The following is a 27,271-nucleotide window of genomic DNA, read 5'->3' on the forward strand; positions in this document are numbered from 1 at the left end:
ATCAGTTATAATCCGGCATTTATTGACCCGGTCTGGTTTTGACTACCAGTCACCAGTATTATATGTGGATACACCGGTGTTTATTATAACCCGATACGGTTTTATCATAAACCGGCAAAACATGGAAGGATTTATCAATACTCAAGATTGGGGTTATCACCCTAAATATACAAAAGTTGGTCAACCAACAGTGTGACTCGATATCACAGGTATCATCTTTTCATCTTTGATTATTTTTTAAAGTACGGCCTTGGTTATCAACCTCAACTATATATTTGGGCATCATGACCCGTCCAGCAGTAAACCGCCAGGACACTTTCAAATTTCTTGTATGCAGGAATAATTTGAATAACACCGCTATGGATTATGAACATAATATATCCTAAAGCATGGTGGATTCACAATATCAAGCAAAATAAGTATGCATGATGGCATAGCAGACCAAGTGTTTTGAACTAGCCTATTACAAGGCGCTTTAATGCCCAAAAGAATAATTATTTTCAGCAAGTGTGGCAGTACACAGAAGGCTAAGCCGTCCTCTGGATCATGACTCGTCACCAGGCTGAGTTGAAGGATGTGGATCGTCCTGCGCTGGTGCATCCCCCTCCTCTCTACCCAGTGGCTGGAAGTCAATGGTTGCCCAATCGATCCCAGTTAAGGCTTGGAACACAGCTTCATCACTTATAAGGTTTGAGGAGTTAACATCAGGGGCATAGGTGTGCTTACGGATTGGCGGAATAAGATCATCCACATCATGTGTTGGCGCAGGATATCTTTTCTGATCAGAATCATAAACCGGCTGATAGTGAGAGAGATCGGTTTCCTCAGCCAATTTGCTTTCTAAGGGCCGCATTTCCCTTGTCAACCAGTGAAGATCGTCATTGTTAAACTCTGAGCCGTCCTCCTTTACGCCAGGGTAGCCACTTCCTATATCCGATGATTCAAGATCTGGTATCCATGCCTTAGCCCGGATTAGGGAGGTTAGCGCACCTGACCTTGCAGCTGATCTTTTTAGCTCATCCAACCGGGCAGGCAACATTGACAGTTTCTCAATGGTTTCCTTTATCAAGGTTGGAGGCGGTTTGTTATGAGCAGCAATGCATATGGCCCGTTGAGCTCCGAAATATAACTGCTCTATCAGAGTATAGGCAGCCTTCAGCTTCATCCGCATGTCAGAGCCCAGATGGGTAATGCGGGTTCCTGTGTCATTGCGAGCATCAGTAAACCGGTAACTAATGAGATAATATATGTTGGAAACTTCAGGTGAAAGTACTTACCAAAAACAGCAGAGGTCATGGCATTGATCTGTCGCTTTAAACCGGTCAGCTCTTCGACCACCGGTTTAAGGGCTGCTTCTGCGTTTTCAGCTCTCTTTTGTAAAGCGGCTTTCTCTATACCCCAGTCTGCCTGTTCCTTCTTCAAAGTTTCCTTCAGCTTCTCCATGGCTGCTAAGGCACTGGTCAATTCCTCTTTGGCTTTGGAGTTCTTTGCTTGCTGGGATTTGATATTTTCTTGAAGGTCAGCGGTTTGGGCTTCTTTTTGCTTAGCCCAGCCTATAAGAGAAAGACATATTATGAGGTGGCAGTGAAATTTGGAAGTCCCAAGCACATAAAAAGTTATACACTTGGCACTTGGGGACTAGTGCCTATTTGCTTGATTATCAGAATTTTTTAACAAAGTCCCAAGCACAATACAAGTATTATTCTTGACACTTGGGGGCTAATGTACGTTTGCTCAAAGTAACATTGGTTAAAGTCTCGGTTCAGCTTGAAAAGATAAACCGGCCCTTGCAGACTACACAGACGAAAGCTAAAAGATTACAATGCTAAAGTACCAGTTCATCTTAAAAAAGATAAACCGGCCCTTAGGGGATAAGAATGTAGAGTTGAGATATTGCAAAGTCCCGGTTTAGATTGGCATCATAAATCAGCCCTTGGGGGCTACTGGAGTTTGTACTTGAAATTGGACATAAGAGAGAAACAGTTATGAAGTTACCTCATATCGCTCCTTCATCAGATTCACTAAACCTGCTTCGTAATCACGATTTGTGTACAAACGGTTCAAAAAACCAGAATGAAGTTCTTGGGCGTTGAGGTGGGCATAGCTTGACAAGTCTGTGCTCCCCTTGCCCTTGCCCATAGCAAAAAGTTCCTCCTTGGCACTAGCTTTGACAACGCAACAGGATTGCCAGGGGTGGTGTGGCCAACGCCAGTAATTATAATATCATCTTCCTTGTCACCAACAGATTTTACTGGAGTTGACGGTTTATCAGCGGCCTTAGCTAGACTTGATGGTTTATCATCAGTTTGGACCGGGCTTGCCGGTTTATCATCATGGCCTGTTGCATCAACTTCTACTTGTTCAACAAAATCATGGTCTTGAGGGGGTGGATCGTCAAACATAGCGTCAGCATTCATTCCTTCCGGTTCTGGAGTTCTCTCCGGTTCAACAGCCACATGGTCATTAGACGGTTTATTCACCCGAGCTTTCTTGATGGGTCTGGCCTTGGCCCTGAAAGGAAAAGATATAAAGGTCAGTATAACATGCAAGTATGAAGCGTCAAAAGATTAAGTTTAAAGTATTTACCCAGGAACAGTCTTAAGAGGAGGGAGCTGTATGGCCGTTGACTCACCAGATGATGAATGAGGCATTCCCTGATAATTGGAATCAGACGGATTAAGGGGTTGACGGAAATAACCTGCCTTGGGATAAGAAGGATCGGAAGTGGGTAAGACCTCAGATTGACGCTTCTGAACCGGAGTGTTCGGTAAACCGCCTGAAGTGACTACTTGGACACTGTGCCGGGTTGTGCGGCGAGCTTCGTGTTGCTGTTTCTTCAAAAGAAAGTTTGGGTCCAAGTGAGCTAGGGGGTGAGAAAATCTTACTTTCCGGATTTTTTCTGTTGGCAGAGGGTCTGAACCGGAGGAAAGGATAATTACCTCTGCATCATCGGCTTGGCTGCCTTCAGCGTCATCCTAATAATAATCATTGTCAATGAGGTGTATGAAAAATGAACCAAGAGAGTCAAGTTCTACCTCTACGTCCGGATCATCAAGGTCGTCATCAAGGTTTAACCCGATGGGTTCAGCTGCCTTCTTCTTGGCGGGTTTCTTGACAACCTTCGTCTTAGGTCGAGGGGTCTTGGCCGGTTTATCTTGAGGTTTCTTCTTCCAAAATGGGTTGTCACCCTATTAAAAGATTGACAGAGGATATAAAGGATTGCGCAGTTAAGAATATCAAGTACAAAGCAGGAGTGAGGCAATTCTTATAGCTGGCAGTTTATTCAATGTATAAAAGGGACTTAATCCGGTCCTACTATGGACAACTGACGGTTTATTCAGCATCTTCTTAACAGACTCAGTAACTTCAGCCTCTGTTAGCTGAATATCAATATGACATTGAGGATCTTTTGAGTCCCCTGTGTACTCACACATTAAACCGGGGCGACGGCTTAACGGTAAAATACTCTAAGATATCCAGCAACGAACAAAGTCCACTCCTGTCAAACCGTTAGCCATGAAAGCTTTGAGCTTGGCCAGTTGTGGTGCATATGTGGACCGTTCCTTGGCAGTCAGTCGTTGCGGAAATGGGTGTGTGTTGGTAAGCCGGTGAGCACGACAACCCGACAGAGGGTTCTCATCTTCAGGGGAACTGTCCTTATAGTAGAACCAAGTCTGGTTCCAGTCCTTAGGATGGTTGTGAAGTTTGGCGTGAGGGAAGCTGACATCCTTCCTTTTCTGAATGGAGATGCCGCCAAGTTCAGTGTTGGGCCCATCTACGAATTCAGTACGACGGTTCAAATAGAAAACATCCCGGAACAATTCAACAGTTGGTTCTTCTTGTAGATAGGCTTCACAAAACACTTGAAAGTCGCAAATATTGGACACAGAGTTGGGTCCAATATCTTGAGGGTGGATCTGGAAGCTGGCAAGCACATCACGGAAAAACTTGGATTCAGGCGGTTTAAACCCACGCTTCATGTGATCAACAAATACCACTACCTCGCCGTCTTTTGGGGTAGGAGGATTTTCTGGACCGGGAATACGCCAGTGTATTTCACTTTGTTTTGGTAAAACGCCAGTTCTGACGCAACCATCTAGCTGCTCTTCAGAAACCCAGGAAGGGACCCAGTTACAGGCATAAAATTGTTTGGCCATTTCAAATGAAAAGCTGGAAAAAGATCAAATGCTGGTAAGGTTCATGACAGACAAAGCATAAAGCATAGTAGATTAAGGGAAATGCATTCAAAGCATGTAAGATTGTTAAACCAGAGGTTGATGTTATTATAAATGGTAAAGCGATTGGCGGTTTACAAGGGGACTAATGGCATATGGCAGATTATTTTCTAAAAGATAAACCGCCCACGCAGACAGTGAAAGTACGGATCTGAAGCAAAAATGACTAAGCGAGGAAAAACAAGTTTCACAGTTTTACATTGGAATTTTGGATCTACCACATGTCAGGAAAAGGAAAATAAGTCTAGACCTAAAAACCAGTACAGAGGAGTTCATCAGTTCTAAGGAGGCCTTTGTACAAGAAAAGGGGATCTACTAGTATCTAAAATGGATACGAAATAGCTATTGCGTGAGGTTCATACTTCTTTTAGATCAAAAGAGGATGCAGTAGAGAGACTACAAGAAATCCGTAAGGAACATCGAAGAACACGGAAGAAATTGCAAACCCTAGCGGATCTTCAGAGGAAGGGAAGAGGAACTTACCGAAGCTGTTGAAGCAGCGGAGGCGCGTCGCGTTTTTCTGGAACGATCAGGTTGATGCAGCGGTCGGAGGTGAAGACGAGGGTGGAGCTTGACAATGGCGACTGCGCGTACGGGTCAGGTTGGCATGAGGAAGAAGAAGCGAGGAGGCAAGAGGGAAAAAATGAAAAGGACCCCCGGTCTTATCTATAAGGTGAAAGGATAAGTTCCAGGCGCGAAAATCGAGGAGCTCAAAAGTTGGATATTTGACAGAGCGGTCGCCTCGATTTTCGGAGGCTCGTTAATGAAGGTGAGGTACATTCAATTTTTAAACAGGTGACGTCATGGCGGTTTATTACAAACCTGGAGGATGACGTCATGGCAGTTTACAAGATTTATGCGAAGGTGTGGAAGGAGGAATTTTTCTAAGTGTTGAAGATTGACATGAACAAGTTCAAATCAATCTGGGGCCTAATGTTGGAGATATTACTACTAGGTATAAACCGGCTATGAGGGGCCAGGTTATGCCCAGAATGAGTTAGTCATATTTGAAGCCCATGATGACAAGAAGTATGGCGCTTTACGGCAGGAGATTTAACATGAAGGCCCAGGGCCCAAAGGTGGATTAGGGCCCATAGACATAAACCATCATATGTTATGTAACTTATGTTGTAAGGCAAGGAAAGGTAGAAACCGAGCTGGGCACGTTTATGAACCGGCCTCGGGATTCTGTAAACCGTCGTGCATCAACCTGTGTATATAAAGGGACGACCCAACGACGGTTTAGGGACAACAAAACAATAACTCGAGAGCCAGGCAAAGCGGATTTGCTCCCTGGTCATCGAAACCCTAGCAATTCCATCACAACCGGACATAGGCTTTTACCTTCATCGTAAAGAGTCGAACCAGTATAATTCCTCGCGTCCCTTGTCCGCTTTAACCCCTTCAAGCTAACCCGTCGCGATGGCTCCACGACTAAGTCCTTTCACGAGGACATCTGCCGTGACAAAACCATGACAGAAACTATTGGGTACACCTTCTATCACAGATCCGAAGGCAAGATATTCGTTGCTAAGAATGGATCCTTTCTAGAGAAGGAGTTTCTCTCGAAAGAAGTGAGTGAGAGGAAAGTAGAACTTGATGTGGTAACTGTACCTTCTCCCTTATTGGAAAGTAGTTCATCACAGAAATCAGTTCCATTGATTCCTACACCAATTAGTGAGGAAGTTAATGATGTTGATCATAAAACTTCTGATCAAGTTACTACCGAACCTCGTAGGTCAACCAGAGTGGTACGGTAATCTTGTTCTGGAGGTCATGTTACTTGACCATGATGAACCTGCAAACTATGAGGAAGCGATGATGATCCCAGATTCCGCAAAATGGCTCGAGGCCATGAAATCTGAGATGGGATCCATGTATGAGAACAAAGTGTGGACTTTGGTTGACTTGCCCGATGATCAGCAAGTCATAGAGAATAAATGAGTCTTCAAGAAGAATACTGACGCTAAAGGTAATGTTACTGTCTACAAAGCTCGACTTGTTGCGAAAGGTTTTCGAGAAGTTGAAGGAGTTGACTATGATGACACCTTCTCACCCATAGCAATGCTTAAGTCTGTCTGAATCATGTTAGCAATTGCCGCATTTTATGATTATGAAATTTGGCAAATGGATGTCAAAACTGCATTCCTTAACGGATATCTTAAAGAAGAGTTGTATATGATGCAACCGGAAGGATTTGTCGATCCCAAAGGTGCTAACTAAGTGTGCAAGCTCCAGCGATCCATTTATGGACTGGTGCAACCATCTCGGAGTTGGAATATACGCTTTGATAGTGTGATGAAAGCATATGGTTTTATACAGACTTTTGGAGAAGCCTGTATTTATAAGAAAGTGAGTGGGAGATGTGTAGCATTTCTGATATTATATGTGGATGAAGTATTGTTGATCGGAAATGATACTGAATTTCTTAATAGCATAAAAGGATACTTGAATAAGAATTTTTCAATGAAAGACCTCGGTGAAGCTGCTTATATATTGGGTATCAAGATCTATAGAGATAGATCAAGATGCTTAATTGGACTTTCACAAAGCACATACCTTGATAAAGTTTTGAAGAAGTTCAAAATGGATCAAGCAAATAAAGGGTTCGTGCGTGTGTTACAAGGTGTGAAGTTGAGTCAGACTCAATGCCGGATCAATTCAGAAGATAGAGAGAAAATGAAAGTCATTCCCTATGCTTCAGTCATAGGTTCTATCATGTATGCAATGTCGTGTACCAGACTTGATGTGTGCCTTGCTATTAGTTTAGCAGGGAGGTACCAAAGTAATCCAGGGGGTAACAAACCCGTAGGGTCCGCACGCTTAACGTTCGATGACGATTTGTATTATGAGTTATGTGATTTGATGTACCAAAGTTTGTTCGGAGTCCCGGATGAGATCACGGACATGACGAGGAGTCTCTAAATGGTTGAGACATAAAGATTCATATATTGGAAGGTTATATTCGGACACCGGAATGGTTCGGGTCGTTTCGGATAAGTTTCGGAGTACCGGGGGTTACCGGAACCCCATTCGGGAAGTTATTGGGCCTCATGGTCCTAATGGTGGAAGAGAGGAGGCAGGCCAAGAGGTGGCGAGCGCCCTCCCCCCTAGCCCAAACCGAATTGGAGTAGGGCTAGGGGGCCGGGCCCCCTTTCCTTCTCTTCTCCTATTCCTTCCCCCTTCTCCTTGTGGAAGTAGGAAAGGGCGGGATCCTACTTGGAGTAGGATCCCCTCCCCTTAGGTGCGCCAACCCTGGCCGACCTCCTCCTCCCTCCCCCCTTTATATACGTGGGGGGGGGCACCCCATAGACACACAAGTTGATCTTTTAGCCGTGTGCGGTGCCCCCCTCCACAGATATACACCTCGGTCATATCGTTGTAGTGCTAAGGCGAAGCCCCGCGTCAGTAACTTCATCATCACTGTCAACACGCCGTCGTGCTAATGGAACTCACCCTCGGCCTCAGCTGGATCAAGAGTATGAGGGACGTCACCGAGCTAAACGTGCGCTGATCGCGGAGGTGCCGTGCGTTCGGTACTTGATCGGTTGGATCGCGAAGACGTTCGATTACATCAACTGCGTTACTAAACGCTTTCGCTTTTGGTCTACGAGGGTACGTAGACACTCTCCCCCTCTCGTTGCTATGCATCTCCTAGATAGATCTTGTGTGATCGTAGGAATTTTTTTAAAATACTGCGTTCCCCAACAAATGCCACTAACTAATTCTTTCTTAAGAAACTTTATTTTTTCCATTTTTAGTTTTATTTTATTTTATTTCTCTACATAAGATAATACCAATGCCACTTAATTCGTTTCATCTTAGTGTAATAGATTCCCATATTAAATTCTTATTCTTGCATATTATAAAAAAATGTAATTTTTGTGTAAATTGTGTGCAAATTTGATCATTATTTGCTTTAGTTTTTTTTCATTTCCTTTCTTTTTAAAGGGTAATACCAATGCCATTAATTCATTCTTACTTAGGAAACTTCATTATTTGATCTTTTTGGTTTTTATTTTATTTTATCTCTTCTTTAAGGATAATAACAATGCCATTAAATCGTTTTGTACCTTAGAAAACTTTATTATTTTGATTTTGTTTTTGTTTTTGTTTCATTTTTTTTCTTCTTCAAGAGTAATACCAACGCTACTAATTCATTCTTCCATAAAAAATTCATTATTTTGTATTATTTTTAGTTTATTTTGTTTCTTCTTTAAGGGTAATACAATTGCCACTAATTTATTCCCTTTTAAGAAATTTTTGTTTTGTGAAACTATTTTTATATGTTTATTCCTGCATATTATAAAAAGAATATTTTTTGTGTAAATTATGGCAAAAATATTCATTATTTATTTTATTTGTTTCTTGTTCTTTCTTCTTTAGGGGTAATACCGAAGACACAAATTCATTTCATTTAAAAAAATGTTTTGGGAAAAGTTCCACTATAACATTCTTATTCTTGCAAATTATAAAAGACACAATTTTTGTGTAAATTGTGTGCAAGTTTTGCAATTATTTGTTTATGCTTTCTAATTTCTTTCCTCTCAAAGGGTAATACCAATGCCACTAATTCATTCTTTGTTAGAAAAAAATCATTATTTTGATAATGTTTGAGGTTTATTGTATTTTATTTCTTATTTAAGGGTAATGCCACTGCCACTAATTCATTAATTCTTAGGATTTTTTTGCGAATATTCCATCATTATTTTCTTATTCTAGCATATTATAAAAAGCCCACTTTTTGTAAATTTTGTGCAATTTTTTTTGTTACTGTTATATTTTTTATTTACTTTCCTTTTTAACGGCAATACCAATGACACTATTGCAGTGTGGCATTTCCCTAGTGAGTATAGTAAAAAAAATACCAATGACACTAATTCACTTCATTTTATAAATTTTTGATTTTTTTAAAAATCTAATATTACATGCTTATTCTTGCATATATTTGAAAAATACATAATTTATGTGTAAATTGTTTGCAAATTATGTCATTATTTGTTTTAGTTTTCAATTTAGTTTCTTCTTAAAGGGTAATATCAATGCAACTAATTAATTCTTCCCAAGAAAACATTTTTATTTTTATTTTTATTTATTTTTAGCCTTTATTTCCTTGTGTTTCTATTTTAAGGGTAATACCAACGCCACTATTTCCATCTTATGGAAATTGCTTTTTGCAAAACATTCCACTATTAGATTTTTATTTGCATATTATGTAAAATTACAATTTCTTTGCAAATTTAAGCATTATATGTATTTTTATTTTCTTTCTACATAAAGGATAATACCAATGCCACTAATTCAGTCTTTCTTAGAAACTTCATGATTTTATTTTATTTTTAGGGTAATACCAATGCCACTAATTCCTTCCTTGTTAGGGAACTTCTTGTTGGCAAAATAATCCACTTGTATATGCTTATTCTTGCATATATTGTATAAAAGCACAACATATGTGCAAATTGTGATAAAATTCTATCATTATTTATATTAATTTTTTATTTTATTTTTCTACTTAAAGGGTAATACTAATGCCACTAGTCCATTTCTTCATTAAAAATTTCTTCTTTGCAATTATTTTGCTGTTATATGCTTATTCTGGCATAATATATAAAAGTGCATTTTTATTAATTGTTGGCAAATTTATAATTATTGTAACTGCTGGCAGATTTATATTAAAATGCACAAAATCAACTGATAGATGATATAGGTCAGCCAGCATTGTTGTTAACGAATGTCCTCTGTCAATTGATCAAAAAAAGTGACTTACACAAGTTATCATTTCAGTCACCTGACAAAAAAATGCTAAATGCACGGGTTGTTATGAGTGTTTTAGGGGCCCTTCCTTCTAATTCGACATCTAGCCGGTCCAGTAAAAGGATTTCATTTTCTGAATGGAAATGAGACCATGTTGGCGGCAATAATTCTAAACGCATGGGGCAATATTAATGCAACTAATTAATTCTTCCCTAGAAAGCATTTTTATTTTTATTTTTATTTACTTTTAGCCTTTATTTCCTTGTGTTTCTTCTTTAAGGGTAATACCAATTCCACTATTTCCTGCCTTCTTATGGAAATTGCTTTTTGCAAAACATCCACTATTTGATTTTTATTTTTGCATATTATATGAAATTATAATTTCTTTGCATATTTAAGCATTCTATGTATTTTTATTTTCTTTCTACAGAAAGGATAATACCAATGCCGCTAATTCAGTCTTTCTTAGAAAACTTCATTATTTTATTTTATTTTTAGGGTAATACCAATGCCACTAATTCCTTCCTTCTTAGGTAACTTCTTGTTGGCAAAACAATCCACTCGTATATGCTTATTCTTGCATATATTGTATAAAAGCACAACATATGTGAAAATTGTGATAAAATTCTATCATTATTTATATTAATTTTTTATTTTATTTTTTTACTTAAATGGAATACCAATGCCACTAATCCATTCCTTCATTAAAAATTTCTTCTTTTGCAATTATTTTGTTGTTATATGCTTATTATGGCATAATATATAAAAGTGCATTTTTATTAATTGTTCGCAAATTTATATTTATTGTAACTGCTGGCAGATTTATATTAAAATGCACAAAATCAACTGATAGATTATATAGATCAGCCAGTTTTTGTTGTTAATGAATGTCCTCTGTCAATTGATCTAAAAAAGTGACTTACCCAAATTATCATTTCAGTCACTTGACACAAAAATGCTAAATGCACGGGTTGTTATGTGTATTTTAGGGGCCCTTCCCTCTAGTTCGACATCTAGCCGGTCCAGTAAAAGGACTTTATTTTCTGAATGGAAATGAGACCATGTTGGCGACAATAATTTTAAACACATGGGGTTTTACGGGCTTGCCAAAAGATACCAACTAGGACACGCCGTGAATCGATAGCCCGTGTGTGTGTGGTGGTGGCCCATCTTATCGTATCTTATAAAAAAGGCTGAGAAAACTTTCCTGGAAATTGTTGTTCACAAGCATCCCCGACGGCGCTGAAGGCCGTGGCGGTAAACCCGATCACGATCCGCATCTCTATGACAAGAGTATACGTGACGGCCGTGGCTGCGCACGCTGCGTGCCTCGCCTGTCAGGCTGCAGATGGGAGGGGATTAAATGAGGGGAGCATCTATGTGCCGCTTACTGCGGCAACCAGTCGGGGCTTTGCACAAGGCGCCCCCCGACTGGGCCGGCCCACACAGGCCCACACGTGAATCGATAGCCCGTGTGTGTGGTGGTGGCCCATCTTATCGTATCTTATAAAAAAAGCTGAGAAAACTTTCCTGGAAATTGTTGTTCACAAGCATCCCCGACGGCGCTGAAGGCCGTGGCGGTAAACCCGATCACGATCCGCATCTCTATGACAAGAGTATACGTGACGGCCGTGGCTGCGCACGCTGCGTGCCTCGCCTGTCAGGCTGCAGATGGGAGGGGATTAAATGAGGGGAGCATCTATGTGCCGCTTACTGCGGCAACCAGTCGGGGCTTTGCACAAGGCGCCCCCCGACTGGGCCGGCCCACACAGGCGGCGAGCGGTGTAAAAATGAAAGAATAACACAAAGCTTCAACAAGGAATCGATCTCACGACCACGCCACCTGTAGAGCGAGGTACCTAACCACTACGCCTGATTGATGCTTGTGGTGATATGGCAATGCGAATACAATAGAACTAGTCACATTAGCAGATCCGATTATTTTTTATTTGTTCGATCTTTTCTTGTAATTTCTGAATATTTTTAAAAGCAAGAAATTTTTTTACGAACACACACAAGTTTTAATTTTTTTAGCATTTTTTGAATATGTAACCAAATTTTAAAAAAGGAACAATTTTGTAGTTGTGGACAAATATTGAAAAACAGGAACATTTTTAAAAATTAAGATCAGTTTTGATAAAAACAAACAAGTTTTTTGAAAATGTGAACAATATTTTGAATTGTTGAAAAAAACTAAAAAAGGAACATATTTTAAATTTGTGAACAAATAAGAAAAAATATGAACATTTTGTTAAATTCCAAACAAAAATTCACAATCATGAACAAGTTTTTACAAAATACGAACATTTTTTGAATTTGTGAACACTTTTGAAACAGAGGATCATTTTTTAATTTGTGAACAAATTCTGAGAACAGGAACATTTTTTAATTTATGATTTTTTTAAACAGGAACATTTTTTTAGAATGATGAACAATTTTTTAAAGATGTGATTTTTTAAAAAAATTGCAAACAATTTTTGAAACATTCCAAACGAATGTTCTCGAAGATGAAATTTGTTCAAATATTCAGGAAAATGGTCTATATTATGAAAAAGAGCATAGATATTTTGAATTTCTCAACATTTGTTTTGCCTATGCGAACAAAAAATTTAAACAGCAAAAAATGTTTCTTTTAAAACATGAAACTTTTTTGAAGTGGTGAACAAAGTTTTAAACCATGAATTTATTTTTTGAATTTTTGAACACATATTTGAAAATAGAAAATTTTATGAAATTATGAACATTTTTTGAAACAAATCGAACAAATTTTGCAAGTTATGAACAAATTTTGAAAACAGAACATTTTTGGTAAGAAATCTGAGAAAGAAAAATTTGTAAAATGCGAACATTTTTTGAAAAAGAAAAAAAAATCTGAGAAAGAAAAATGAAAATGAAAAGAAAAGAAAATCAGAGAAAAAAGAAACAAAAAAGAAATAAGTAAATAAAATAAACAGAAAAAGGAAACAATGAGAGAAAAGGAAAAAGAAACAGAAAAAAGAGAAATAAAAAGATAAACAGAAAAGAAAGAAATCCGGTTCAGGAACCTTCTAGAAGGTTCCCAAAACCGTAAAAAACCGAAAACGCTGAAAGCGCTTAAACAGGCCGGTCCAATACAAGCTATCGGATCGACCGCCTGTGCGAACCTGTGACTTTTTGCCGCAGAGAGCGGCGAATAGGAAATTCCTTAAATGGGACTAACCATCCCATCCCACTTTTTCTTAAGTGGGCTAGCCCTATTAATCCATTGAGAACCCACCTCGCCCACCAGCTGCCACTTCCCGTCGGGGCATCAAGACGGACGGCCTGCGAGCGAGAGACGCCAACTTCCGCTCCATCCAGCTTGACGATGTCAGTAGAAAGACGCTCCTGTCCGAGGACATGCACAACCTGCTCCATCTCATCAGCAACACCGGTCCCGCCGTCGAGTGCAAGATCCTCAACGTGTCATCGTACATGGGCGCCGAGCTCGCGGGCCCTCCGCAGCCACCAGAGCAGCTTGTGTCCGGGTGATATCTGACGCCGGCGGCAGTGGCCTGACAGAGGAATAGGCGGCAGCCTTGGGTCAAAGGATAAATCGATCGATCAGGACAGAATCTCACACCTAGCCAGCATGAGTCGAGTGCAAGCTCCTTAGCTAAGTGAGATTCCACTTGCGCCCAGATAATTTGTGTAAGTTGCCACGGGATTTCTGGTTATTCTCATCAAAATTAGGAGGACTATGAGCATCTCCAACAACCGCGTTATATAAAACGTCGCGCCGCAAATTTATGGTTTTTAGCGCACGCAATCGCTATCCGAGCTCTAGCGGACGCATAATAACCGCGCGCGCGGAGTGTGCGGTCCAAATCGCCATGGCGCGCCATTTATTTGTTGCGCCCGCTACCACGTGCCGCACACTCGAGCGCCCGCTCGTGACTTTCACCTACCCCGACCCAGGCGCTGGCGCCGCCGCCCGCACCACCCCGGCCTATTCGGCGACCATTCCGGAGCTTCCCCGGCCTATCCCCGTGCCGCCGCCACTTCCTCCTTCTCCCTCCAGGATCCGCCGCCCCTCGCGCGTGCCATTCCACCGACGAACAGCACTCGGCCGCCCACTGCCGCTCGGCGCCCACAAAATGTTTGAGAAAACGCTTGCAAGGTATGTATTGCTTCAACTTCACATTTTTACATGAATTTGGTGCATGTTTTTTGTAGTTTTTATAGCCTAGTTTAAATTGAACATTGTAGATGAGTTCGTCATATGATTCTTCCGAAGAAGAATTTGATATTGAAGAGGAGGAGGATCTTGCAATGATCCTAGCTATGCACATCAATAAAAAACCGAAGCACGGTGGTTCGGTTATGGGTCGGCAGAAAATTTGGAGGGATAGGATCGATGCCTACAACAGATTGACCAGGCACTATTTTGCGAATAACCCCGTGTACCCCGAGTCATACTTCCGGCACCAGTTTAGGATGAGCACCGAGTTGTTCAGGCGCATTGCAGAGAAACTAGCGAGCCATGAGCGGATTTTTTAGCAAAGGAGGAATGCCGCTGGAGAGCTCCGACATAGCACCTTTCAGAAGGTGACAGCCGCTTTGCTTATTTTAGCATACGGTATGTGTTGGGGATATAGCTACCAGGTATGACCCTCCCAGGAGGGGTTGGGTCAACCCCAATGGTGCGTTACAAAAAGAAGCCCAGTAATATTCAAAGCGATAGTTTATTAAGACTTATAGAAGGCCTAAGCCTAGAGGCGGCTTAAGGCCCAATATTGTAAACCACCATTGTAAGGAAAGACTTGTAAAGAAAAGCATGTGAAAGAAGTCACCGAACCGGACACATTTTATAAGCCGGCCGGGACTCTGTAGGCCGCCAGGCGTCAACCCGTGTATATAAGGGGACGACACAGTGGCGTCTTAGGTCAAGAAACAAGAGACAACAACTCGAAGCCAGGACAGGCATATTCGCTCCCTGGTCTTCGAAACTCCAGCAATTCCAAACACAACTAGACGTAGGGTTCTACCTTCATCGTAAGGGGCCGAACTAGTATAAAACCTCTCGTGTCCTTTGTCCCGCTTAACCCCTTTAAGCATCCTAGTTGCCATGGCCCTACGACTAAGTCCTTTCTCTAGGACATCTGCCGTGACAATTCCACGACAGTATGCCCGCTGATCTAGTTGATGATCACTTAGCCATGGGTGAGAGTCAAGCCATCATCTGTGTCAAGCGCTTTGATATGTCTCCAACGTATCTATAATTTTGGATTGTTCCATGATGTATTATATTCTGTTTTGGACATTATTGGGCTTTATTATATACTTTTATATTATTATTGGGACTAACCTATTAACCGGAGGCCCAGCCCAGAATTGCTGTTTTTTTTGCCTATTTTAGGGTTTCGCAGAAAAAGAATATCAAACGTAGTCCAAACGGAATGAAACCTTCGGGAACGTGATTTTCGGAACGAACATGATCCAGAGGACTTGGACCCTACATCAAGCAATCAACGAGGAAGGCACGAGGTAGGGGGGTGCGCCTACCCCCCCAGGCGCGCCCTCCACCCTCGTGGGCCCCCTGTTGCTCCACCAACGTACTCCTTCCTCCTATATATACCTACGTACCCCCAAACTACCAGATACGGAGCCAAAACCCTAACTCCACCGCCGTAACTTTCTATATCCACGAGATCCCATCTTGGGCCTTTTCCGGAGCTCCGCCGGAGGGGGCATCGATCACGAAGGGCTTCTACATCAACGCCATAGCCCCTCCGATGAAGTGTAAGTAGTTTACTTCAGATCTACGGGTCCATAGTTATTAGCTAGATGGCTTCTTCTCTCTTTTTGGATCTCAATACAAAGTTCTCCTCCTCTCTTGTGGAGATCTATTCGATGTAATCTTCTTTTGCGGTGTGTTTGTTGAGACCGATGAATTGTGGGTTTATGATCAAGTTTATCTATGAACAATATTTGAATCTTCTCTGAATGATTTTATGTATGATTGGTTATCTTTGCAAGTCTATTCGAATTATCAGTTTGATTTGGCCTACTAGATTGATCTTTCTTACAATGGGAGAAGTGCTTAGCTTTGGGTTCAATCTTGCGGTGTCCTTTCCCAATGACAGTAGGGGCAGCAAGGCATGTATTGTATTGTTGCCATCGAGGATAACAAGATGGGGTTTATATCATATTGCATGAGTTTATCCCTCTACATCATGTCATCTTGCTTAAAGCGTTACTCTGTTCTCTTGAACTTAACACTCTAGATGCATGCTGGATAGCGGTCGATGTGTGCAGTAATAGTAGTAGATGCAAGCAGGAGTCGGTCTACTTGTCTCGGACGTGATGCCTATATACATGATCATACCTAGATATTCTCATAACTATGCTCAATTATGTCAATTTCTCAACAGTAATTTGCTCACCCACCGCAAATACTTATGCTCTTGAGAGAAGCCACTAGTGAAACCTATGGCCCCCGGGTCTATCTTCCATCATATTAATCTTCCAATACTTAGTTATTTTCTTTGCCATTTGTTTTACTTTGCATCTTTTATTTCTCTTTATCATAAAAATACCAAAAATATTATCCTATCATATCTATCAGATCTCACTCTCGTAAGTGACCGTGTAGGGATTGACAACCCCTTATCACGTTGGTTGCGAGGATTTATTTGTTTGTGTAGGTGCGAGGGACTCGTGCGCGGCCTCCTACTGGATTGATACCTTGGTTCTAAAAAACGGAGGAAAATACTTACGCTACTTTTCTGCATCACCCTTTCCTCTTCAAGGGAAAACCAACGTAGTGCTCAAGAGGTAGCAAGAAGGATTTTTGGCGCCGTTGCCGAGGAGGTTCGCGCAAGACAAGTCAAGATTTGACTCCTGACAATGAGTCACTTGTGGCGCCGTTGCAAGTCAAGACATACCAAGTACCCATCACAAACCCTTATCTCCCGCATTACATTATTTGTCATTTGCCTCTCGTTTTCCTCTCCCCCACTTCACCCTTGCCGTTTTATTCGCCCTCTATCTCTCCATCCTCCCTCTCTTTCTCTATTTGCCTCTTTTTGCCCGTTTCTTGTTCGCTTGTGTGTTGGATTGCTTGCTTGTCATTATGGCTAGTCCCCTATCTTCTCCATTGTCTCCCGAAAATGAAGTTCTTAATTTTAAGCAAAGGGAAGGAGAAAACCTAAAAGACGCTTGGTATAGAATGTGCAATGCTCAAAATAGATCTACCAGGAAGCAATCTACTTCTATTCTTCTCCGCAATTTTTATGTAGGTGCTATTCCTTGGCACAGATATGTCCTTGATACCATTGCCGGAGGGAATTTCTTGGGTAGTCACACTTTTGATTCCTATAATGCTATGATAGATTTGTTTGGCTCACCCCCCTCTTTTGGTTAATGGAACTATGTTAACTTTGAAGCATGTAAAGCAAAAACTTGAAATTATTGAAAATAAAGTTGCTACCATTGAGTTAATTGAAAATTTTGATAAAAAGATCCACAACCAAATTACCCAATATGGATTTAAGTAGGAGTAACTTTGAAAAATATTAAAGAGAAGGAACCTATAGTTATTGAAAGAATAAATCATGATTCCACTAGAATCGATAAACTTGAGGGTATCATTACCAACTTGGGAAACGCTTTTTCTTCCGTAAAGAATACTCCAAGTCCTCCAACTAAAATTTCCAAGCTTATGTATGGTCCTAAAAATAAGGGTGAATCCTCTAGCAAAGAAACTGCAGATCTCAAATCTATAAGTATTCATCCTAATCTTTTTGCTATCATTAAGGAACCATTTGCTACTAATGATTTTTTCGATCTTGTGCCTAGAAGTTTGATTATTGATAAAAGGAAAGAAACTCCTAAAGGTGATAGATGTCTCATTAAAGAATTACCAACTAAAGATACCTAGATCTATCCTTGCTTTTATGCCTAGCTAGGGGCGTTAAACGATAGCGCTTGTTGGGAGGCAACCCAATTTTATTTTTATTCCTTGCTTTTTGATCCTGTTTAGTAATAAATAATTTATCTAGCCTCTGTTTTGGTTATGTTTTTTTGTTTAATTAGTCTTTGTGCCAAGTAGTACCGTTGGGAAGACTTGGGGAAAGTCTTTTTAATCTTGCTGTAAAAAACAGAAACTTTAGCGCTCACGAGAATTGCTGCAATTTTTATTTGAAAAGTGATATTTAGTTAATTCTTTTTGCATATGATTAATAAATAAATTACCCACGTCCAGAAATTTATTTTAGAATTTTTGGGGTTCCAGATCTTGCGTTAGCTACAGATTACTACAGACTGTTCTGTTTTTGACAGATTCTGTTTTTCGTGTGTTGTTTGCTTATTTTGATGAATCTATGGCTAGTAAAATAGTTTATAAACCATATAGAATTTTGAATACAGTAGGTTTAACACCAATATAAATAAATAATGATTTCATTACAGTACCTTGAAGTGGTGTTTTGTTTTCTTTCGCTAACGGAGCTCACGAGATTTTCTACTTTAAGTTTTGTGTTGTGAAGTTTTCAAGTTTTGGGTAAAAGATTTGATGGATTATGGAACAAGGAGTGGAAAGAGTCTAAGCTTGGGGATGCCCATGGCACCCCAAGATAATCTAAGGACACCTAAAATCCAAAGCTTGGGGATGCCCCGGAAGGCATCCCCTCTTTCGTCTACTTCCATCGGTAACTTTACTTGGAGCTATATTTTTATTTACCACATGATATGTGTTTTGCTTGGAGCGTCTTGTATTATTTTAGTCTTTATTTGTTAGTTTTCCACAATCATCCTTGCTGTACACACCTTTTGAGAGAGACACACATGATTCGGAAATTGTTAGAATACTCTATGTGCTTCACTTATATCTTTTGCGTTATATAGTTTTTGCTCTAGTGCTTCACTTATATCTTTTAGAGCACGTCGGTGGATTTGTTTTATAGAAACTATTGTTCTCTCATGCTTCACTTAGATTATTTTGAGATTCCTACAAAACAGCTTGGTAATTTTCTTTAATTATGGTAGGCATTCAAGATTAATAAAAAATTTCTTATGAGTGTGTTGAATACTATGAGAAGTTTGATACTTGATAATTGTTTTGATATATGGAGATGGTAATATTAGAGTCATGCTAGTCGAGTAGTTGTGAATTTAAGAAATACTTGTGTTAAAGTTTGTGATTCGCGTAGCATGCACGTATGGTGAACCGTTATGTGAGGAAGTCGGAGCATGATTTATTTATTGATTGTCTTCCTTATGAGTGACAGTCAGGGACGAGCGATGGTCTTTTCCTACCAATCTATCCCCCTAGGAGCATGCGAGTAATACTTTGCTTTGATAACTTGTAGATTTTTGCAATAAGTATATGAGTTCTTTATGACTAAGGTTGAGTCCATGGATCATACACACTTTTCTTCCTTCCACCATTGCTGGCCTCTCTAATACCACGCACCTTTCGCCGGTATCCTACACCCACCATATACCTTCCTCAAAACAGCCACCATACCTACCTATCATGGCATTTCCATAGCCATTCCGAGATATTATTGCCATGCAACTTTCCACCGTTCCGTTTACTATGACACGCTCCATCATTGTCATATTGCTTTGCATGATCATTTAGTTGACATTGTATTTGTGGCAAAGCCACCGTTCATAATTATTTCATACATGTCACTCTTGATTCATTGCATATCCCGGTACACCGCCGGAGGCATTCACATAGATTCATATTTTGTTCTAAGTATCGAGTTGTAATTGTTGAGTTGTAAGTAAATAAAAGTGTGATGATCATCATTTTTAGAGCATTGTCCTAGTGAGGAAAGGATGATGGAGACTATGATTCCCCCACAAGTCGGGATGAGACTCCGGACGAAAAATAAAATAAATAAATTAAAGAGGCCATAAAAAAGAGAAGGCCTAAATAAAAAAATATGAGAGAAAAAGAGAGAAGGGACAATGCTACTATCCTTTTACCACACTTGTGCTTCAAAGTAGCACCATGATCTTCATAATAGAGAGTCTCCTATGTTATCACTTTCATATACTAGTGGGAATTTTCATTATAGAACTTGACTTGTATATTCCAATGATGGGCTTCCTCAAAATGCCCTAGGTCTTCGTGAGCAAGCGAGTTGGATGCACACTCACTTAGTTCCTTTTGTTGAGCTTTCATATACTTATAGCTCTAGTGCATCCGTTGCATGGCAATCCCTACTCACTCACATTGATATATATTGATGGGCATCTCCATAGCCCATTGATACGCCTAGTTGATGTGAGACTATCTTCCCCCATTTTTGTCTCCTCCACAACCACCATTCTATTCCACCTAAAGTGCTATGTCCATGGTTCACACTCATGTATTGCGTGAAGATTGAAAAAGTTTGAGAACACCAAAAGTATGAAATAATTGCTTGGCTTGTCATCGGGGTTGTGCATGATTTAAATACTTTGTGTGGTGAAGATAGAGCATAGCCAGACTATATGATTTTGTAGGGATAACTTTCTTTGGCCATGTAATTTTGAAAAGACATAATTGCTTAGTTAGTATGCTTGAAGTATTATTATTTCTATGTCAATATTGAACTTTTGTCTTGAATCTTTCAGATCTGAATATTCATACCACAATTAAGAAGAATTACATTGAAATTATGCCAAGTAGCATTCCACATCAAAAATTCTGTTTTTATCATTTACCTACTTGAGGACGAGCAGGAATTAAGCTTGGGGATGTTTGATACGTCTCCAACGTATCTATAATTTTTGATTGTTCCATGCTATATTATATCCTATTTTGGACATTATTGGGCTTTATTATACACTTTTATATTATTTTGGGACTAACCTATTAACTGGAGCCCCAACCTAGAATTGTTGTTTTTGCCTATTTTAGGGTTTCACAGAAAAAGAATATCAAACGGAGTCCAAACGGAATGAAACCTTCGGGAACGTGATTTTCGGAACGAACATGATCCAGAGGACTTGGACCCTACGTCAAGCAATCAACGAGGAAGGCACGAGGTAGGGGGGCGCGCCTACCCCCCCAGGCGCGCCCTCCACCCTTGTGGGCCCCTTGTTGCTCCACCGACTCACTCCTTCCTCCTATATATACCTACGTACCCCAAACTATCAGATACGGAGCCAAAACCCTAATTCCACCACCGTAACTTTCTGTATCAACGAGATCCCATCTTGGGGCCTTTTCCGGAGCTCCGCCGGAGGGGGCATCGATCACGGAGGGCTTCTACATCAACACCATAGCCCCTCTGATGAAGTGTGAGTAGTTTACTTCAGACCTACAGGTCCATAGTTATTAGCTAGATGGCTTCTTCTCTCTTTTTGGATCTCAATACAAAGTTCTCCCCCTCTCTTGTGGATATCTATTCAATGTAATCTTCTTTTGCGGTGTGTTTGTTGAGACTGATGAATTGTGGGTTTATGATCAATTTTATCTATGAACAATATTTGAATCTTCTCTGAATTCTTTTATGTGTGATTGGTTATCTTTGCAAGTCTCTTCGAATTATCAGTTTGGTTTGGCCTACTAGATTGATCTTTCTTGCAATGGGAGAAGTTCTTAGCTTTGGGTTCAATCTTGCGGTGTCCTTTCCTAGTGACAGTAGGGGCAGCAAGGCACGTATTGTATTGCTGCCATCGAGGATAACAAGATGGGGTTTATATCATATTGCATGAGTTTATCCCTCGACATCATGTCATCTTGCTTAAAGCATTACTCTGTTCTCTTGAACTTAATACTCTAGATGCATGCTGGATAGCGGTCGATGTGTGGAGTAATAATAGTATATGTAGGCAGGAGTCGGTTTACTTGTCTCGGACGTGATGCCTATATACATGATCATACCTAGATATTCTCATAACTATGCTCAATTCTGTCAATTGCTCAACAGTAATTTGTTCACCCACCGAAAATACTTATGCTCTTGAGAGAAGCCACTAGTGAAACCTATGGCCCCTGAGTCTATCTTCCATCATATTAATCTTCCAATAATAAGTTATTTCCTTTGCCATTTATTTTACTTTGCATCCTTTATTTATCTTTATCATAAAAATACCAAAAATATTATCCTATCATATCTATCAGATCTCACTCTCGTAAGTGACCGTGTAGGGATTGACAACCCCTTAACGCGTTGGTTGCGAGGATTTATTTTTTTGTGTAGGTGCGAGGGACTCGTGCGCGGCCTCCTACTGGATTGATACCTTGGTTCTCAAAAACTGAGGGAAATACTTACGCTACTTTGCTGCATCACCCTTTCCTCTTCAAGGGAAAACCAACGCAGTGCTCAAGAGGTAGCATGCTTCGCAATCGGAATTGTGCAAGTGTTTGGCCAATAGTATTTGAGATCTCCCAATGCTGAAGACGTCGCAAGGCTATTGGAGATGAACAAAGCTCATGGCTTCCCAAGTATGCTTGGCTCAATAGAATGCATGCATTGGAGTTGGAAGAATTGTCCTAAGGCATGGCATGACCAATTCCATGGCCAAAAAAAGGGTTACACTATAATCCTTGAAGTGGTGGCCGATCAAGAGACTTGGATTTAGCATGCTTTTTTTGGAATGCCTGGATCTTTGAGTGACATCAACATTGTTAATCGGTCACCACTGATGAATTAGATTGCAAATGGTGAACTGCCACCAGTGTAGTTTGTAGCAAATGGCCATACATACAAATATGGCTACTATCTTGCAGGTGTGTTAGTTCGCCAAGATGAGATCTCGGCCCATATCTACGACTACTTCCTTGGTCTGTTGGGAACAACCAAGTAGAAACCGCTGCGACTATGCCCTGACCTGTGGGGGTAGGAGGAGCGCGTCTTGCATGCAGAGAATGACCTCCTGGCCATCTTTTTCTCCATGGAGGCGATCGACCTGGCCATCGGCTCTATGAAACCTGACACGGCACCGGGTCCCGATGGTTGGACGGTGCCTTTCTTCAGGCGGTTTTGGCCAATTTTGAAAGGGCTGTTCTATGACATTATCAACGGGTTTGCGCTAGGTATGGTAGACATTGCGCGCCTGAACTTTGGTGTCATTAGCTTGATCCCAAAGGTCAAAGGGGCCGACTCAATCAAGCAATACCGACCGATTACCCTTATCAACTTGCCCTTCAAAATTTGCGCTAAGGCTTATTCGGTGAGACTTGCCCCCGTAGCCCAGCGTGTGATTAACAGGAGCCAATCGACTTTCCTCAAAGGGCGTAACATTCTAGAGGGGCCGATAGTGATGCAGGAAATTGTGCATGAACTCAAGCGTACTAAACAACAGGAAGTGCTTCTTAAACTTGATTTTGAGAAGGCTACGATCGAGTGAACTGGGAGTTCATTCGAGAGGTGCTGATTAGAAAGGGTTTTGAATCAGGTTTAATCCATCGCTTTATGCAGCTGGTCTCAGGGGGGGCAGACTGTTATGTCAGTAAGCGGAGAAGTAGGGAACTTCTTCCGCAACAAGCGGGGTCTAAGACAAGGGGACCCCATCTTCCCCTTGCTCTTTAACTTTGTTGCGAACGCCCTCTCGGCCATGATCGATAAGGCTAAGGGTGCCGGGCATATCCGCAGAGTGGTAAGCCACCTCATTCCGAGTGGTGTCTCACATATCCAATACGCGGACGACACGATGCTTCTTTTTGAGCCAGATGACCATAGCATTGCTTCCATCAAACTCATTCTCCTAGCATTCGAAGTAATATCAGGCCTCAAGATTAACTTCCTCAAAAGTGAGGTTATCGCCATTGAGATGGCTGGCCCGGAGGTGACACGTGTTGCCAACCTTCTTAATTGCAAGCTAGGGAGCTTCCCAATTGAGTACCTGGGTCTCCTGATCACGGACAAGCACATTTCCATTCGTGATTGGGAGCCCCTTTATGGTAAGGTGGCGAATAGGGTAAGCCCTTGGCGTGTGAGGTTCATGTCTTTCGCTACCAGGCTCATTCTAACAAACACTAGTCTCTCTTTGCTGCCTATGTTTACCATGGGGATGTTCCTTCTCGCCGACGGCGTTCACACCAAACTCGACACCCTAGGTCAAAGTACTTTTGGGAAGGAACCGGGACCAAAAAGAAGTATCACTTGGTGAAATGGCCCGCGATTTGTAGGCCTAAAAAGTTTGGGGGATTAATCCTTAACTGCAAACTAATGAATGTGGCCCTTCTCTCCAAGTGGGTTTGGAAACTAGCGCAAAATGAGCAGGGGGTCTGGGCGGAGATTCTTAGGGCAAAATACTTCCCCGATGGAAATTTCCTCACTACCAAAGCCAAGGGCTCGACATTTTGGAATGGGATCCAAGCGGTCAAGCCGGCTTTCCCTCTAGGTGCCTAGTTCCGGGTTAACGATGGGAGGTCAACTCGTTTCTAGCTTGATTCATGGTGCGGAACCGTTCCGCTGTGGCAAAGTCACATGTCGCTCTACCGGCTAGCCACGAAAACTGACACCCTAGTTGCGGACGCATTGCGCTCCTCCCCGCCAGCTATTTCTTTTATTAGACCCCTTTCAGCTTCCGAGCGCATGTCCTGGGAGGGGTTGTGCCTCATGCTGACCGGTGTCACCTTAAACGTGGAGCCCGACGTTGTTTCCTGGTCCCTTACAAGCTCTAGGAAGTTTTTGGTTAAGTTGCTATATGATAAGCTTTCGGAGGGACCAACGCTTGACATAGCTAGGGGTTGTGGAAGGTGGCCATCCCCCTAAAAATCAAGGTGTTCCTTTGGCAGATGTTTCACGACAGGCTTCCCTCGTCCAACAATGTGGCTAAGAGAAACGGGCCGTCAGACAGCACTTGTTCGGTACGTGGAGCGCACGAGGACGCTAATCACATATTCTTTAACTGCCACCTAGCTCACTTTGTGTGGAGCGTAGTTAGGGAAGCTTTTGCCCAAAACTGGAAGCCGCACTCCGGAGGGGAGTTACGCGCCATTCTCGGCGCCCATGGGGGTGGCTTTGCTAGAGTTCTTTGGCGATGCGTAGGGGCGCCGTTGTGATCTATTTGGACCACCCGTAACAAGATTACTGTCGAACACAAGTTTCCCTCTCACCCTGCTGAGATTATCTTCAAATGCCATTTGTACCTTCAGACCTGGATGCCACTGGGGAAACAGCGGGACACTGGGTGGATGGGAGAAGCCATGGAGAGGATACACGCCATCCAGATTGCTGCTCGCCAATGATCCCCATGGTGGTTTTGTGGGAGTTTATCTCCTTTACCGGTTGTTTCAGACTTTTATGATCCTTTCAGGCTTCGGCCGGTTGCATGTACTAAGATTGTGGGCTTGACCCACTGTCGTGTTGTTTGTTCTGAACCTGGATGCTGCCTGTTTGGTGGGCTTTATTTATTTAAAGACGGACGCTCATTGCATCTTCGTTCTAAAACAAATCTTGCAGATGGCATCTACCCAAAGTGGCAAACATTTGTGAAGCCGTTGAAAAAAAATGAAAGGTAAGAAAAATCTTGATTTCCACAATGCTCAGGTGGGGGCTAGAAAAGATGTGGAGAGAGCTTTTGGGATTTTGCAAGCCCAATTTTCTATTGTGAGAGGATGAGCTAGATTTTAGGATCAAAAGATGCTTTGGTATATCATGCACGCTTGTGTGATCATGCACAACATGATAATCGAGAATGAGCATGGCCAAGATTTAGACTACTCTTACTATGAGCTCTTGGGACATCCCGTGCGAGTGCGGCGGAGGGCTGCCAGTGTGGCCCGTTTTGTTGCCTCCTATCATGCCATTTGACATGCCGAAACGCATGATGATCTTCAGAAGGATCTCATCGAGGAGTGGTGGGCATGGAATGGTCGACAAAGAGCATCATGATTTGTGCGTTTGATGTTGTATTGAAAGATAAACTATTTATTTGAGTTGTAATGAAATTGAAATATTTATTGTTAATTTATTTTGTTTGTGTTTGATCTTCTTGATTGTGTTTGGAATGCATATGTTGTTTGTGTGGGAGCGCGAGTATAGTTTTTTTGCAACGGCTCGCGCGTGCTAAACTTTGTAGCGGCCGCTAGAGCAAGCGCTCTGCGCCGTGCAAAAACAGCCGATCAGCATGCTGCAAACGCTCTTTTTAGCGCGCCACACGTTGGACGGCTGTTGGAGATGCTCTACGTAGGCTAAAGGTGGGAGTCCCACTTGCAGCCTGGCTCGACTGGTTGAGCTCCACGACGGGCATCACGAGGCCGTACAGTGTTGCGGTGCCCAACGTCATGCCAAACCCGGCGTAGTACTGCACCCGCGTCACCCCCATGGGGCGGTCCCCTCCGGCGTTCATCCCCAGCATGGCGGCGCCGATGCTGATCAGCACAACGGCGTTCACGGAGAATGCCGTGAACCGCCGGCGGACGAGCAGCAGCGCGAAGGCTGCCGTGAAGGCCAGCTGCGTGGAGACGAGGATGGAGGAGGTGGACACCGGGAGGTATGCCAGCCCCTAGGCGTAGAGGAAGTCGTCGAAGCCGGTCATGAGGCCGACGGCGACGGTCGCTGGCAGGAGGCGGGCGACATGAGGAAGAGCAGCGTGACCGTGTCGCCGTCTCTGTTGTGCCGGCGGCGGGAGAGAATGGAGACACCGAGCGGCGCGAGCAGGAGCGGCCACCCGGCAGTGGTGAGCAGGCTGGAGAGCCACTTGCGGGTCCCGCCATGGAGGAAGTAGGTGCAGAGGAGGAGCGGGCCGCACGCAGAGCCGACGGCCATGAGGATGAAGTTGATGACGAGGGGGTTGTGGCAGAGCGGTTTAGCTTCGGTGCTGCTAGGAAGCTGCTTGGTGCTGCCATTCTTGCATGCTGGCTACTGCGCACGACGCTGCGATATTGCTTTCTCCTCCATGAGGTGGCCGGCAGACTGATCTCGGTCGACATTTGGGAGGGAGAAAAGCTGCCCAGCTCTACAACGAGGTCGTGTGGGTGACACTGTACGTACTCTACCTATATATTATTTGATTGAGTCATGATAACGTGCCCGTAGGTCCTGTGAGAGCGCATCGGGTGCTCCTATTCATGTTCGATCTTCAGTCTTTTCACCTGTTCATCTTCAACAACCCCGACTCACGTGCCTCTTGTCCAGTCTTCGCTGGCAGCGCCATGCAACTCCGGCCCCCGCGTCCGGCGAGGTCACGTCTGAGTCTGATCCATCGCCGGTGACACCATCTTGGGCTCGGGGCTTCGCTCCTCTGAGGCAGGAAAATCAACCAACGCGATTATTTAGAATTTCAGGCAACTGACATTTATCAGAACCGAACAAATTATATTGGCTAAGCATGTCATGTCAAACCACTGTTGTTATGCTCATCGTCAC

At 42.3% G+C, this 27,271-nt stretch overlaps 1 protein-coding gene and 1 pseudogene across 1 annotated transcript; both read right to left on the bottom strand.

Annotated features, from left to right (window-relative positions):
- Positions 1–26,988, bottom strand: part of LOC147971856 (purine permease 3 pseudogene) — a 53,038-nt pseudogene extending 26,050 nt beyond the window's left edge.
- LOC147971857 (uncharacterized) lies at positions 545–2,139 on the bottom strand. Its single transcript, XM_087522869.1, has 3 exons — positions 1,996–2,139; positions 1,278–1,542; positions 545–1,200 (listed from the first exon to the last, which is right to left on the bottom strand). Exons 1-3 carry the CDS (start codon positions 2,137–2,139, stop codon positions 545–547), a joined length of 1,065 nt encoding a protein of 354 aa, XP_087378995.1.
- Positions 26,989–27,271: the final 283 nt, after the last annotated feature.

This window comes from Triticum urartu, chromosome 5A (genome assembly GCF_056163025.1).
Source record: "Triticum urartu cultivar PI428250 chromosome 5A, HENAU_Tu73, whole genome shotgun sequence".
In the NCBI taxonomy this organism is placed as follows: domain Eukaryota; kingdom Viridiplantae; phylum Streptophyta; class Magnoliopsida; order Poales; family Poaceae; genus Triticum; species Triticum urartu.